The 15,167-nt window shown below is 41.4% G+C and overlaps 1 protein-coding gene across 1 annotated transcript in view; it reads left to right on the top strand.

The window, feature by feature from the left end:
- LOC147419889 (uncharacterized) overlaps positions 1 to 9,558 on the top strand; it is a 47,982-nt gene extending 38,424 nt beyond the window's left edge. The window contains exon 3 of the mRNA XM_086505854.1: positions 9,232 to 9,558. Within this exon, the coding sequence (XP_086361980.1) occupies positions 9,232 to 9,558 (327 nt within the window). The remainder of the gene's footprint in view (positions 1 to 9,231) is intronic.
- The last annotated feature ends 5,609 nt before the right edge of the window (positions 9,559 to 15,167 follow it).

Below are 15,167 nucleotides of genomic sequence, written 5' to 3'. Positions count from 1 at the left end.
CATGTGTTACACTTACAAACACACCCACCTTCAAATGCACCCACCACCCAAAAAAGGAGTTTCTATTAACTTTGCGCACCATTTGTGCGCATCAACATAAATAGATGTTTCAAGCCTTCTTATCTCAACGAGTCCTTAGCTAGCTGTGTGAGTGCGTGCGTGCACGCACGCACGCGCGAGAGAGAGAGAGAGAGAGAGAGAGAGAGAGAGAGAGAGAGAGAGAGATCCAATTAACGACTTCGAAAGGCTTAACTTGGCCTATGAGACAAATAAATGTACATATGTCATATATCCCATGTCATCCCTAAAACAGAAAACCCTATAACTAAAGCTAATTGATAGCTTGGTGATTGGGATAATCCAATGATTGGTGACCATGATGGTATTTGGAGGGAGGATGGAGCTCTATTGCTAGGGGCCTAGAATGTAAGAATTTATGATGGTACATGGAGGGAGGATGAATCTCTACGTTAGGGCTCTAGAATGGACGAATATATGCAAAGGGTATACATAGATGTATGATATGCACCTTGACCAGTTCCATTATGCACTATAATTTGGGGGGGGGGGAGGGGTTGTAGTTAGTATACCTAAAAGATAGGAGTGTCAGCGGCTACTTGAAAATTATGCTTGGGTTTGATATGAGCTGAGCCAGTTGCAATGCTCCTTTCTCTCTCATCTCGTGCTAGTAGAGACGAGGTGTCCAAAATCCAGGTGCTTTCTATCTCTTGTTGGTTTTTTGATCTTTGTCTAATGTCCCTCGCTTGGTATTGTTTAGGCTTGTAATTAAGAGATCTCTGTTTGTCACTAAATTACTGGTATAAACCTCCTTAGAACGTGTTGGTTTGCCGACTCTAAGAGATGGTGGAGGGAGGACTTCTCTCTAAAGAGGGTGAGATATCTCTCTCTAATGGTAGTGTAGGCCTTGCAACTACATACACATGATCCTCTTCCTCCACCTCCCCCCATCAATCACCACCCACATCCTCTCTTCATAATTGCATATTCTCTCATCTCTAGGGATATGAAATGCTTTTCCACTCTAGCAATTTGACGAAACCCTAAGCTGAGCAATCGCTACCCTAGACCCACGTGGTAAAAAACCCTTTGTGTATTTGGGTATCTTTATGAATCTATCCTTTGAAATGCTCATGAAACTCACATATGTATAGCATCTTCAGAGAAGGGGCCACCAAGGTCATATCCATGTCTCTCGTATGTGTAGCTACCATAGGTCTTGTCTCAAGAATTTGTTCCTCTCACCATCGAGGTGGATGTGTCGTGCGTCCTTGTCTACTGAAATGGTCGAAGGTAGTCCATCTCTAGTCCCTGTTGTGAGAATGATTGTGTGACTTGGACGTACGAAGATTCTCTATCCCCTCCCTCGGTCAACTATCTAGAAGCCTCAAAAGCTCTATATGATAAGTAGTCATGTGTCAAAGGTGGTAGTGTGGAATTACTCTAAAAGGTATAATATAGTTTGAAATATGACCTTTGCTATCATAGGTGGTGCAACAAACTCGACTCGTATGTTGGCTACATACCGTGGCTCTGTAGTCAATGCGAACGTGAATAGAGTGTCAAAAAGACACCCCCTTCGTAAAGGGCTCTTGCAAGTGTGATTGGTGGCAATCTCTCTCTAACATAGCCAATGTCTAAGTTGTTGATCCCATAGTGAATTGTGTGGCGGCTGCAGAAAAAAATGACCCCAAGATATATATATCAAAGTCGATGATGCGAAAGCATAGAGACCAAAGGGAGAAAGCACGAGAGAGAGAGAGAGAGAGAGAGAGAGAGAGAGAGAGAGAGAGAGAGAGAGAGAGAGAGAGAGAGATTTAATTATCGTCCACGGACGTCAGATATGACCTATGGGACCAAAAACAGACATTACAACGATTGCGCATTAAGCGAAAAGATGACGATACATATCAGCTAAGGACTGAAGGTCCGTTGGGAAAATGAGAAAAGAAAATAGATACCTAGGGGGGGTCAACTATGGGGAGAGCCGATTTGGGATTTCGAAACTCCTGGATGATAGCTTTACCGCCTCGATAGACTGCCCATTTGCCTTGTTTGCGGGCTTCATGTACCTTCTTGAGCTCTTTACTTTTGTGTTTGAGTTGTAATGGAGTGAGTTCTTCTGCAATTCAAAACTTGGTACCTTTGAGAAGAAGTGATTGTTGAAGAACCTTGAGCCAACCTTCTCGACTTTTGAATTCAAGGATGGCGTGTCCACTTGGTATGGGCTTGTCAGGGCCTCCCAAAGTGATACAATCGATTGCGTTGTACTGGATCTTGATCGGTTGGAGAGTTTCGTTCAAGAAATTGATGCGCGTCAAGAAGTCTTTCTCGGTCGTATCCCATGCTTGAGGTAGCCCACCAATGCAGACCTTGAAGCTCTGCTATCACACACGTCTTCACCTTCGCGATTGTTGCCGAGTGAGGGTTTCGATGGCGTTGGCTTCGACTTCTTTCACTTTGTTGGTGGCAAGATCGACCATGGAGTCGAATCGTGCCTCGAGCTTGCTAAGGTGAGCTTTGAGGTCGCGATTCTCTTCCATGACTCGATCAAGGGCTACTTGGAGGCGCTTGATTTGATCGAATTTGTTCGGGGCTGCTAAAATGGTGGCAAAACTCGGCCGTGTTTTTGCGAGGGTCTTCGGGGTCGTCATCTTTCCTATGGAAAGCTATTTCCCTGTTAGGAAGCTCCTTAATATCAAGCTGATGTGGGAGTCTGCTTCTGTGTAAGAGGCACCTTGAAGTCTAGAGGCACCGATTACAGAGAGTCAAACAAAGAAGTGGTGGTGTTTCTGTGTTATGAGGCTCAAGCTTTTGTGAGAATGGGATTTTTGTGTTAAGGGGCCTTGTGTGGGAATCTCCGATTCACAAAGAATCAACACAAAAGGCATTTGGGCCGAGGTCGGTAGATCACCAACATACCCGTGGGTCGAGGGTGAGGTCGGCAGAGCATCAATGCGCACCTAGATTGAGGTCAAGGTTGACAGGGTGAAGCAGAATAGCAACACCGCGAAGTCGACAGAGTGAGGCAGAGCAGGTCGGCTAGGTGGTGACTGAAGGTCGTGGACTGGGGAGGGGAGGGCGAAGCTAGTGATTGACGCCTCCCCACAGGGCTGCCCTCGCCCAAGGGGGGACTGTGTAAGCCGGAGGCTGAGGAAGCTAGGGCACTACTTTCAGAGAGAGAGAGAGAGAGAGAGAGAGAGAGAGAGAGAGAGAGAGAGTCATGAACCAATCAACCTTGGCAATGAATAATTGATGTGAGTACAATGGGGGTTGAGGGTTGCTTATATAGCAACCTCAATAAAATGCCATACGCAAACTTTGATAAATAACTAAAATATTTACCTAAAAGCAAAACTAAATAATAGGATCACATTGGGCACTTCACTTGAGATGCCAAAACTCCAACACCTTCTCTGCAGCTCATAGTGGACATCAATAGTGAGACCAAGTGGATGAAGAAGCTACCATGGACACCCCAACAGCTATACACTCCACTATATACACCTCGAATTTGCTCCCCTCAGCTTTGCTCCTTAGAAGAATGCCATCTTGAGCATCGATTGCCTTTTAAAAAATTGAGCTGTAGACCAAACTAGTCCAAGAATCCCCATATGTGAAGTGTGAACACATTAGATCCAAAAATTCTTTCCACATAATAAACTTTGAAACACATCTTGTCCATAATCCGAACAACAACAATGGATTGATACACTCATCCATAGTGTTTTAGGTACGTCAGATTGGTTCCTTGCCAGCAGATGCTTGTGCATTGAACTCTGACCTACGTGTTCAAACACCAATAACTTCAACTCCAACACAGGGGTCCAAATTGATTATATGGAGCACTGTTTGCCCCTCTCTGCCACTCACAAGCTCTCTCTAGCTGAATCTAGTGGCAACAACTTCCCTCTGACTAGAAATCTGGTGTACTGGCCATTGTGGTCACCACCACGTGAGCCATGCCGATCTCTGCTATCAAATCTTTATTACCGTAATCTCTGTCAAGCTTGCTTTGTCTTTGTCTATCTGTGAGTTCCTGTTTTTGCCTTTTTGCTTCAAACTCCCGAGCCAAACAAAACATCATGTCACACGTATAACTATGCCCTCATTCTTGTAGGGGGGAAAAAGCATTGGATGAGGATACCTTAGCCCAATTGTGGAATTCATAGTGTAAAAAAAAAGTCTTTGAACATTAGGATTTTTGTCCTGTTTCTATTGCAAGATAGGACTAGGTCTTTTTCTAGGGCTATAGTCCCAAGCCATTACCAATGGTAAAGGTCTATTCCCTGGATCCTTCTTACTTAGAGACTCAGACTTTTAATAGACCTAGAGATCTGTCAAGGACCGCATCTCGACCTTTGTGTCGGCGGGTTGGGGACCTCTCACTTGGTATCAAAGCGTGTGCTAATTAAAGTCTTGGACCTAGGGGAAATTTTAATGTATTATGATTTTAAAAAGTGGGTTTTCACAAAAGAGATTAGGAATGTGTGTAATTGAACTGAGAGAGAGAAGAAAAAGAGAGAATTGTCCTTATCTTTGCTTGAAGAATTCCAACAGGCCTTCCACAAGTTTATGATCTTCAATATCATGTTTATGGGAGCATGCACATCCCAAAGGTACACAGTTCAAAAGAGTATGATGAAACTATTAGACTACATGTTTTCCCCATCTACTTGGGGGATTAGTTGGGGAGGGTTTGGTGGAGTCTTCCTCGTAGATGCGGAAAAGGTTTTGTATTAAATCAGAAGAGACTCAAGTGGACCTAAGAGCTTTGAGTGATTGAAGTTTACTTTTTCTTTAGAACAGAGGATCCAAATGAAACCTTGGTAGTAGATGGTATAATAGTGTCTCAAAATTAGTGGGAGTTTGACCAAGTAACCACTATAGTCTACCCCACAAAACTTAGGCCCATGGGTGTAGGACCTAGTTTTAGAGGGCCAAAAGATGTTGTATTTTGTGATCTTGTATTCGACCCACCCATGGTTCACAGGCTTCTTGTATAGGACTGTTGATATTCTTGTACATATTAGTTTTCTTGTATCAACCCTTGTATATACCATGGTTTTGCTAGGATAATGTATGTCATGCTTATTTGGAATAAATAATAGAGTGTTTACTTTTTGATCGATGCAATTCTAATAAAGTGTAAAGTGTATTGTTCGAGTAACAAATTGGAATCATAAACAAAGTAGAGAGGTCATCAATAAACTAAACTCCATTACTTAATCCCATGATAATACTCGAGTAAATAGCCTTTACATTGTTGCTCAAGAGAAAAAATCACTACTAAAGCAAGTCCAACTCCCTACCTTCAAGGGAGAGGGACCCAATTTAGAGTGAGATTCCAAAGCATGGTTAGATACTATGGACGACTATTTCAAAGTTGTTGAAACCGCTCAAGGAAACCAAGCAATGTAAGGTGTGTTCCGCCTTAGTGGAGATGCCAAAATTTGGTAGAAGCAACACTGCAAAGATAATCTCACCACCAGTAGCCCAACTTGGGAGAAGATGAGGCAGGCAATCAAAGAATGCTATCTCCCTCCTTCACATCATGCTATTAAGATGAATGAATTTTTTGGTCTACTCCAGATAGGCATTAGGAAGAGAACGTGGTCTAGGATGGCCTCTTTATTTGGCAGTTTAAGGAAGTCAAGCCTTTAGTATTAAAAAAGTAATCAAAGGGCAACTTTTGAATCCAAAGAAGCAAAACGGCTAGTTTATTTGAATTCAAATTTTCCCTCCAAAATGGAATTAAAATCTAGCAGCAGGTAAAACCATATCATGTAGCATATCTGTGGAAAGAGCTCGACTTGTAGATTGCAGATCTATGATCTCCGCTCTAATCGAAGATTATATGTAGGAGTTATGGAAGGTCAAAAATAATAAAATTATCCACGTCCTTTTGGGGGGGGGGCGGGAAGTTGACCACTCTTACACCTCTTACACACCCACCATTCTTGCACACATGGCGTACACCTATTCGTCAACTTGGTTTCTTGTTTTTTTGCAATATCTGTGATGGCGTCTATCACTAGAGGAATACTAAACCAAGTTTGTGTCTTTATGATGCTATGCTCCTTAGATGACCATGGATCAACAAATTGCTCGTTTTTATCAAGGTCTCAACAAACCTCTTAGTACATGTCTTGAAGCCATGATGAGGCCTACATCAATTTAGGATGCCCTTCTCAGGTCCAAGCCTCTCGCAGCCGAAGGAACCAACCCTAACAAGAATTATAATAAAATAACAGTATAAGGAAGAGCTAGGGGAAATTTCAACCAAGGAAACCAACGGCGTACAATAGCCATTGCAACCTGCAATGACCTTGGACCAACCTTTCCCTGATGTTAGATGTTATGGATGCAACTAGATGGGCTACTATAAACGTAAATGTCCTCAAGAGTTAAACCCTAGAGCTACAGTCAGGTCTAATTTCCAACCTCAAGTCAACCAAGTTAACTTACAAAGAGGAGGTAGAAATGGAGGATGTGGCAGAGGAAGAGGAAGAGGAGCCCAAGCTTATGGAGTATTAGGAGAGCCCACCTTAATGAACGAGGAAGATGAAAGAGCAACACTATTTTCTACAATCCACAACCCTGGAGCATGTCAACAATATGCGGTCATTCAAACTATTGCAAACTGACAAGGTGAAAAGTTTGAGTTACTTATAGCTTATGGCAGTACCCATTCTTTTCTTTCTCCAAGTGTTTAAGGAAACTCAAGTTGCCAGACAAAAAGATGGTAGTCAAACTAGCAAATAGAAAATAATTTCTTTCTCAATATTCAGTGAGGAAGGTAGAATTTGAACTAGGAGGAGTTCCCACCGCATCTTATTTTTGTACCCTACCTATAGGAATCTATGATGGTATCTTGGGGATGGAAGGGTTAATTAAAAATCAAGCTCACATCCATTGTACAGAAGGTATTTTATCCTTTAAGAGTGAGTTAGGGAAGGAAGTATTATTTCAAGGACGTAATGGGAAACCAAGAGCTCACTTAGTTAAGGCCAATAGACTTGTAAAAGGGTTATGTAATGGGCAACAATGGTCAAACTAAAAAAAGTTGAATATTTGGAGGCCAACCAACTTCCAAGGTGGCTTAAGAAATTTTCAGATGTAGTTTTAAAGGATCTCTCAAAATTACCTCCACAAGAGATATAGATCACGAGATAGAAACCTTTCCCTGTAGTGAATCTGTTTCCAAAAGACCTTATAAGATGTCTCTACCTAAAGCCATAGAACTTAAGCAACAACTCCAACAACTCATCGAGTAGGGCTTCATCTGACCAAGTATTCGGAATCTCCACAGGGAGAACCTATTTTGTTCTAGAAAATAAAGGATGAATTCCTACACCCCTGCATAGATTATCGAGACCTTAACCAGGTTTCAGTGAAGAACAAGTACCCTACCCTTGCATAGACAAACTATTGGATAGATTAGACGGGGCAAAAATATTTACAAAATTTGATCTCAGATCAGGATATCATCAAATCCGGATCAATGAAGCGGACATATACAGGACCATAGTCAACACTCAATATGGGCATTATGAGTTCATAGTCATGTCCTTTGGCCTTAACATGCTCCAACAACTTTTTTTAAAGCTCATGTAGGATATATTTTGAGAATATGTGGATGATTTTGTATTGGTATTTTTGATGATATATTGGTCTATTCTAAAGATGCAAAGAAGCATGAGGAACATGTATGCAAAGGATTGAGTTTCCTTTGACAACATCAACTATATGCGAATATGAGAAAATGTGTCTTCTGTACTACCAAAGTCAACTATCTTGGATTTATCATATCTTCTAAAGGGATCTTGGTGGATCCTGCAAAGGTTAAGGACATAATAGAATCCAATATATTTGCATCATGTTGAGGGCTAGATGGGAGAAGATTTATTTTAGACTTTGGTGATTAGTGATTAGCTGAAACTGTCGTCTTAAAAATAATGTCTTCATAGCTTCAGAGTATGCATAACAGCAAAAAGCTCTAGATCAAGAATTGAATTATTTAACTCGTGAATCCTTAATTTTTGGGAAGTCTAGGTGATTGGTTGGCCTTCTTGAGTTAAGACTCCTCCTACGACGTCCACTTGCATTTGTTACTACCTCAAAATCTTGAGTGAAATCAGGTAACTTGAATATGGGAGCAGAGGTGAGGTATTGTTTTAATTGTTGGAAACAATCTTCCTGTTCTCTCTCCCATGTAAGCTTGGATAATTTCTTGAGTAGTTGAGTCAAGGGTGCCACAAAAAGTGCATAATCCTCGACAAATATTATGTACCATTCTGTAATACCTAAGAAACCTTAAATCTTGTTGATAGTTTTGGGTTGTGGCCATAGAGCTTTACAGGAATCCAAATTTCAAGTAAAGTACAGAGCAGGTAAGGAAAACGGGGTTGTTGATTCTCTCAAAAGGAACGCCTTCCTTGGAGTCATCTCCATGGCTAACAATCCAATATTGGATAAGGTGAGGAAATGTTCACATGAAGATAAAACCTATCTTCAAATTTTACAAACCCTCAAACAAGAGGACGTAACATAAAAAGAAAAAGCACTAGTTAAGGACCATTCTATAGAGGATGGCCTTCTTTACTATAGGCATCGGCTTTACATTCCTAAGGATGCCTCTCTAAAGTAGTTAATTCTTCATGAAGGACACGACACCTTAGTAGTAGGACATCCTGGATATGCAAAACCCCTCAATGCCTTAAGAAAAAACTATTTTTTGACCGAAATGAGAGGTGATGTACTTCGTTACATCAGACAATAAATCTTTCTTGTCAAAGAAATAAGACTGAACGGGTGATGATGCCAGGGAAACTACAACCTTTAGACATACCTCAAATGAAGTGGGAGTTCATTAGCATGGATTTTGTTACTGGTATTCCCACAGTTCAGGGATGTTCCGATTCTCTGATGGTAGTTATGGATATTTTCACTAAAGTATCCCACCTAATACCAGTGAAAACCACTTACACAACATCATATATAAGTCGTCTCTTTGTTAAAGAGAATTTTACACTTCATGGGCTTCCAAAAAGTATTATTAGTGACAAGGATGCTAAACTTAAATCGAAGAATTGGAAGGCTCTATTTGAAGCTTTAGGAATACAACTATGGTTTAGTTCAGTATATCGCCCTGAGATGGCTGGATAGATAAAATGGGTAAATCAAGTAATTGAGTAAATTAGGTGATTGAAGCAATCCTTTGAGCTTATTGCAATAGAGAACCTTGCAAATGTTCAATTTCTTCCCTTGATAGAGTTTGCTTATAACTCCTCTTTTCATAAAAGCATTGGAATGTCACCTTTCAATGCTCTTTATGGACATGAATGTATATCATCTTTGAGCTTCTCTGATCCTACTATAAGGGTAGAGGCCTCAAAGAGAATGCTAGAAGAGATGGAAGCACAGACCAAGGCCATTCAACAAGATATTCAGGCTGCTAAAGACTGTCAAAAGCACTATGCAGACCGAAATCAATCCAATCAAATCTTCAACAAGCAGGGAGATAAAGTGTTTCTTTGAGTTCGTCCAAAAAGAAGAAACCTATCCTTAGGGAAATTCAAAAAGCTCAATCCCAAGTATTGTGGTCCCTACGAGGTGATCAAGGTACTCAATAATCAAGCTTATAAATTAAAGCTGCCTGAACATATCAAAGTTCATGATGTATTTCATACCAGCCTACTAAAACCCTACATCCCAAATCCCAATTATGCATTGGATGACAAACAGTTGTAATGCAACAACAAGGAATACTTGAAATCCAACCAAGTTGTATCCTTGAAACCAAAGAGTAATCAAGGAATATCTGGTAAAGTGGAAAGATTATCCCACAGAGGATGCCACTTGGGAAGATGAAACATCTCTTCTCAAAGATTTTCCAAATTTCGGTTGAGATGAGGACATCTCAAATTCTTAAGCTGGGTTGATTGTAAGGTTTTTATATGCTAAAAGTAAGAGGCAATGTACAAAGATTAATTAGTCATTTTTTTTTTCTAAAAGTTAAGAGAAAACTTGCACGATTCAAGCAAAGGTTAGTATTTTTGGAATCTTAAGTACAATAAACCTATAGCTAGGAACTTTCAGAACTGAATTTGGATAAAATCTGACACCACTATTCCCTCCAAAAGATTTCACGATCATGTTAAGTAATACAAATTTAGAAACTTTAAAAGATATTATTTCACATGACCTAGAGGATAATAAGTCACATGACTTAGAAAATAATAATTGGATAACTACCAAAAAAAAGTAGAAAATACACTTAAAATGGCATAATTGGTCCTCAATCTAGGCAAGTGGATTCATCATACTCCACGCCAAGTCCATGACCCCTTTAGCAGCATGGGACTGCCTCCTCAAGGATAGGGACTGAATTGGAGCTGGGGAAGTGATCACACTCACTCCCTTCCTACCAAAAAACAATAAAAAGGGCATGTGCCCTCATAATTTACACACTTGGGAGAAATTCCTCTCTAGCTTAGAGAGAATCTCCACAGACCACTAAGAGAGCAAAAACTCTTAAGTGGACTAATCCAGGATAAGAAGTATGGCTCCCAAGAGGACACAAGCAAACCAGCAAACTCATGAAGAAGATAGTGTTCCACAATGTGGCGTATAAGGCACTGTACATTGGTGTTCTATCCCACGACTAGAAATGAAATTAAATTTATAAGACATATACTCCCCCCCTTGACCAAAACAACGGAGGATGCCCATAGTATATTTCGAGACATTTTCAGCCATAGTAAAAAATTGTTTGAAGCACATAGATAGTGTGGATGCCTAGAGTAATCATCAATGAATGTCACAAAGTAAAGGTAATTCCCCAAGGACAGAGTTTGCATGGGCCCACAAACATCACTATGCACAAGTTGCAACCTGCATATGGCCCTAATTGAACCATCCTTTGGAAACTTCGAACGCTGCATCTTACCCAGAATACATCCTTTACAAACATGTTTGGTAGGTGCTTCAAGAGGTGGCGAAGAAGCAACCATACCAAATTTTTGCAAACGTAGCAAACTGGCAAAATTTAGATGCCCAACATGTGCATGCCAAAGTTTTACATATGAAATAGCCTTTGTATCCACAGTAGCATTTGCAAAATTTTACCCACATTTGTCATACAAAGTGAGCTTATACAACCCATGGCATAAAATGCCAGATCCAACAATTTCATCACCAAAACTGAGATCATGTACTTTACATATGTCATCCACAAATTTGACTACAAGACCAAGTTTAGAAAGTGTAGACAGACAAAAGGTTATTCTTGATCACAGGTATATACAATGCATCAACAAGTGTGAAAAAATTGTCATTTGCAACAGTAGGCACAATCTTTTCAACTTGCTGGACTGGAAAAGAGGCATTGTTGGCACAAGTGACTGAATTCCCATGAGAGACAGACTCAAGAGAGGTAAACAGATCATGCTGTGAGGTAATGTGCTTTGTAGCACCACTATCAAAATACCACACATGTGAATCTGTAGCAACTGACAAACGTGCATCATGGACAGAAGGATCATAAGTGCACTCTGCACTAAAAGCCCATTCTGCATCAACATTAGCATCACAATCTCCTTTCACAGAAGACTCGACAATAGCTACATTTGTATTGGAACCAACATTTGTAGTGGAACCAACCTCTTTCTTCTTAGCTTATTTTGTCTTCAACTTAGGACATTGCTTGATCAAGTGATCATTAGCTTTGCAATAATGGCAACACATCTTCTTTTTGCCCTTTTCACCAGAATTCCCAAACAAATTGTTGCCAACAAAAGCATTAGGAACATGTGATTTACCACTCATAGAAGAACCATGAGAAGTGGCTACATTGCTATTACGACCTTTTCTTTGAGCAGCAATAAAGGCATGTTCAATTGCACGCTGTCTAATCTTGTTTTTATTAGAAAGTAACTCTTACAACAACAATTTTCATAATGCATCAAACTTGACAACTTCTGAATTTCCTTGGGTCATAAGTCTCCAAGTACTAGCAAAAGTTTGGTAAGAATCTGGCAAAGCATCAAGAACATTCTACACAAGGAAACTATAAAAAATGAATGCCTACAGAAATAAGTTTCTCATTCGTATCCTTGAAACCATCAAGGAAAGTGTCCATATCATCTTCCTCATGCATAATCTTTGACTCTAGCTCTTTACACACCAATGCAATTTTTGCCTCATTGCGATTTGCATAAAGACCAGCCAGAATATCTGAAGCCCGTTTTGCAGATTCTGTTGAACAGATGTGAGGTGTAATAGTGCACTTCATAGACAATGTAATCAATGTATTTGCCTCTTTTACATCCCAACGAGCTTGCTTAGCCGTAACCAAAGAAGATGTGGCAATAGCAATCCTGTCACCAAATCTTGCAGCATCGTCAACATCGCCTTCATCATCAGAACCAGGACGTATATCAATGCCCTACACAATATTCCAGATACTCTTTGATACAAGGACATATTGCATCATATAAGCCCACATAGGATAAATGTCCCCATCAAATCTATCCTCAGTAGCAAATATCTTGAACACATTTGTGTTGCTGTTAGCCATGGCAAATGCCACACATGATGTGTAAACTGTTGGGGTATAGGCGCCTGTGCCTTGCCCGGCCGCCCAGAGTCTGGGCGCCCACTGACTTGTATACCTTATGGGGCTGCTCACTCTTTGAGTCTCCCCACCCATATGTGTGTGTGTGTCTCCTTCTCTCTCTCTCACTCTCTGTCTGTGGTGCTCCCCGATCCCCTTCAATTGGTATCGGAGCGTAGGTGCGGAGGAAGCGCGTGTGTGCACAGTCACGACGACAGCAGAGAGCCAGTTTCATTCCCGAAATCGCGTCCGCGCGCGCGCACTTTCAAGAGTGCAAACAGGGTTTCGACTTCGGCATCGGCAAATTCAGCTTTCCGAGAGCGTTTCCACCAGGTGTTCCGATGTTTTACCCCCCTTTCGAAGCTATTCGAGCCATCAGAAACCTCATTCGAGCTACGGTTGAGGAGCTGTATTTTTCAGCCCTCTTTTGGCAGTTTATGCTGCGTTTTTGGGTCGAAACGGAGGTTTTTGGCATAGCTTTCACACCCGGACTCGGATACATGTGATCCAGGAGTCTACCTTGGGGTTTTGGCAGGCTTCGGACGCGCTCGTTATATCAAAATTTTAAAATTCTAAATGCTGAATTTTCTGCAGCAGCAGTTGTTTATTGTGTGTCGAGGATTCCACACATGGTTTGCTCTCAGATGTGAGAGTGATATTTGCTACAAGTTTCCTCACAGGTTTTAGGATACAATGTATGCCTTATGTGGTTTGATGCTCAGGGAGACTAATGTGATTGCATTTTGAGCTCGGCAATGTATACCTCGAGCATGTTTTTTGGCAGTCACAGGTAGAGCAGATATTTGTGTACTAGATTTGCAAGTGTTTGCAATGATGTATGCAAAGTGTGGAGATTGGTGCATGCATTTGGAGTGCGGTTTGATGCGCTTTGGTTGCTCATGGTTTTGAGCGTGCAATCAGTTTGGTTACTTGTTTTGTGGCCGTTTTACTGACGAAACTCTGGCGAAATTTTCCCAGGAGTTTTATGCGTATCATTTATGCGATCTAGGTAGAGATTGCGGGTTGCACTCAGCATTTGCGTGCGGTGTTCTCTGCAGGTGGGAGATTTGTGCGTGTGTATGCATCGATACCGCACATTGTGGGCTTGGTGATTAGCTCACGGGTTTGACAGTATGCATCGATACCGCACATTGTGGGCTTGGTGATTAGCTCACGGGTTTGATAGGCGTACAGTTATCTTGGCACACTCACAAGAGTGAGTATTGTGATGTATGCTTGTGTGGCTACGAGCTAGGTAGCCGGATTCGAGCACTAATGGCTTGAGGTTTTTCAGCAGGTTTCAACTACAGGTTTACAAGTTACAGACAGGTTTGAGGACTTATTTGGGCGCTGAATTTTCAGCCATTGTTTCCTCTTTGCAGGTGTCCATGTATGGCTCAGTTGTAGGCTGATCTGAGACACATTTGTGCTTGTTTATGCAGCTGTTTAAGAGCTGAATTTTGGGGCTGATTTGCAGCCATATTTTACAGCCATATTTGCAGACTTTTGTTGATGCGATTCGAGCCAGTTTAGGGCTGATTTGGTTGACATTTGCTACTCATTGTTGGTTGCTCTTTTGCGAGCATTATGGCTGATTTTTCATTTGACTTCCAACGTTATGGTCTGACACAGTTTGATGGTGTAGATTTTGTTGCTTGGAAGGAACATATGCTTGTTGCATTGGCGGATTTGGGGCAGGATAAACCATTGCATGGTTTATCGGCGAAGCCCAATTCTATGCGTGATGATGATTGGCAGGATCTTGATGAGTTAGCCATGTCTACGATTTGTTTGCATCTGGTTGAGTCTGTTTACTGGCAGGTCTCGAGGGAGACTACAACTCATGCTTTATGGCAGAGTTTACATGCTATGTACGCGACATCCATGTCTACAGGGGAGTCTAGTCCCACTTCTATGTCCATGGGAGAGATTGGTCCCACACGCAAGTCTCGACGGCATAGAGACTTGACATGTTGGCATTGTGGACATAGAGGGCACATTAGGCGTCGATGTTTCAGGCGTTTGAGACAACGGAGGCGATAGATGCGTGATGCAGATTTGGACATGATAGATGCTAGTGAGATCAGTACGGTGGTTACTGAGTATGCTTGTGACGACGATGTCACATTTACATCTAGCTTGTCTTCAGACGATCTTATGTCTACGGATTGCATATCGGATTGCACATTGTCTTCACATTGGTTACTAGATTCAGATGCTACTTTCCATGTCACGTCGCATCGTGAGTGGTTTAGCACGTTTTCTAGTGGGAGACTTGGTTGTGTGCACATAGCTGATGGTGTTGTGTATGACATTGAGGATGCAGGAGACGTATGTTTGTCCTTGCCCAGTGGTATGAGATTTACCCTGCGTCATATGCGTTATGTGCCCGATCTGAGACGGGATTTGATCTCAGTCAGACAGTTACGGGATAGTGGATGTCAGATTTCGCTACGAGAGCGAGATTTTGTGATGCATTTGGGTTTGTTAGTGATTGCGAGAGGTGCCAGGAGTGGTACAGGTTACCCATTGC

Source organism: Adiantum capillus-veneris, chromosome 29 (genome assembly GCF_014529385.1).
Source record: "Adiantum capillus-veneris isolate H3 chromosome 29, ASM1452938v2, whole genome shotgun sequence".
Lineage (NCBI taxonomy): Eukaryota > Viridiplantae > Streptophyta > Polypodiopsida > Polypodiales > Pteridaceae > Adiantum > Adiantum capillus-veneris.
This window is presented reverse-complemented; position numbering and strand designations above follow the sequence as displayed.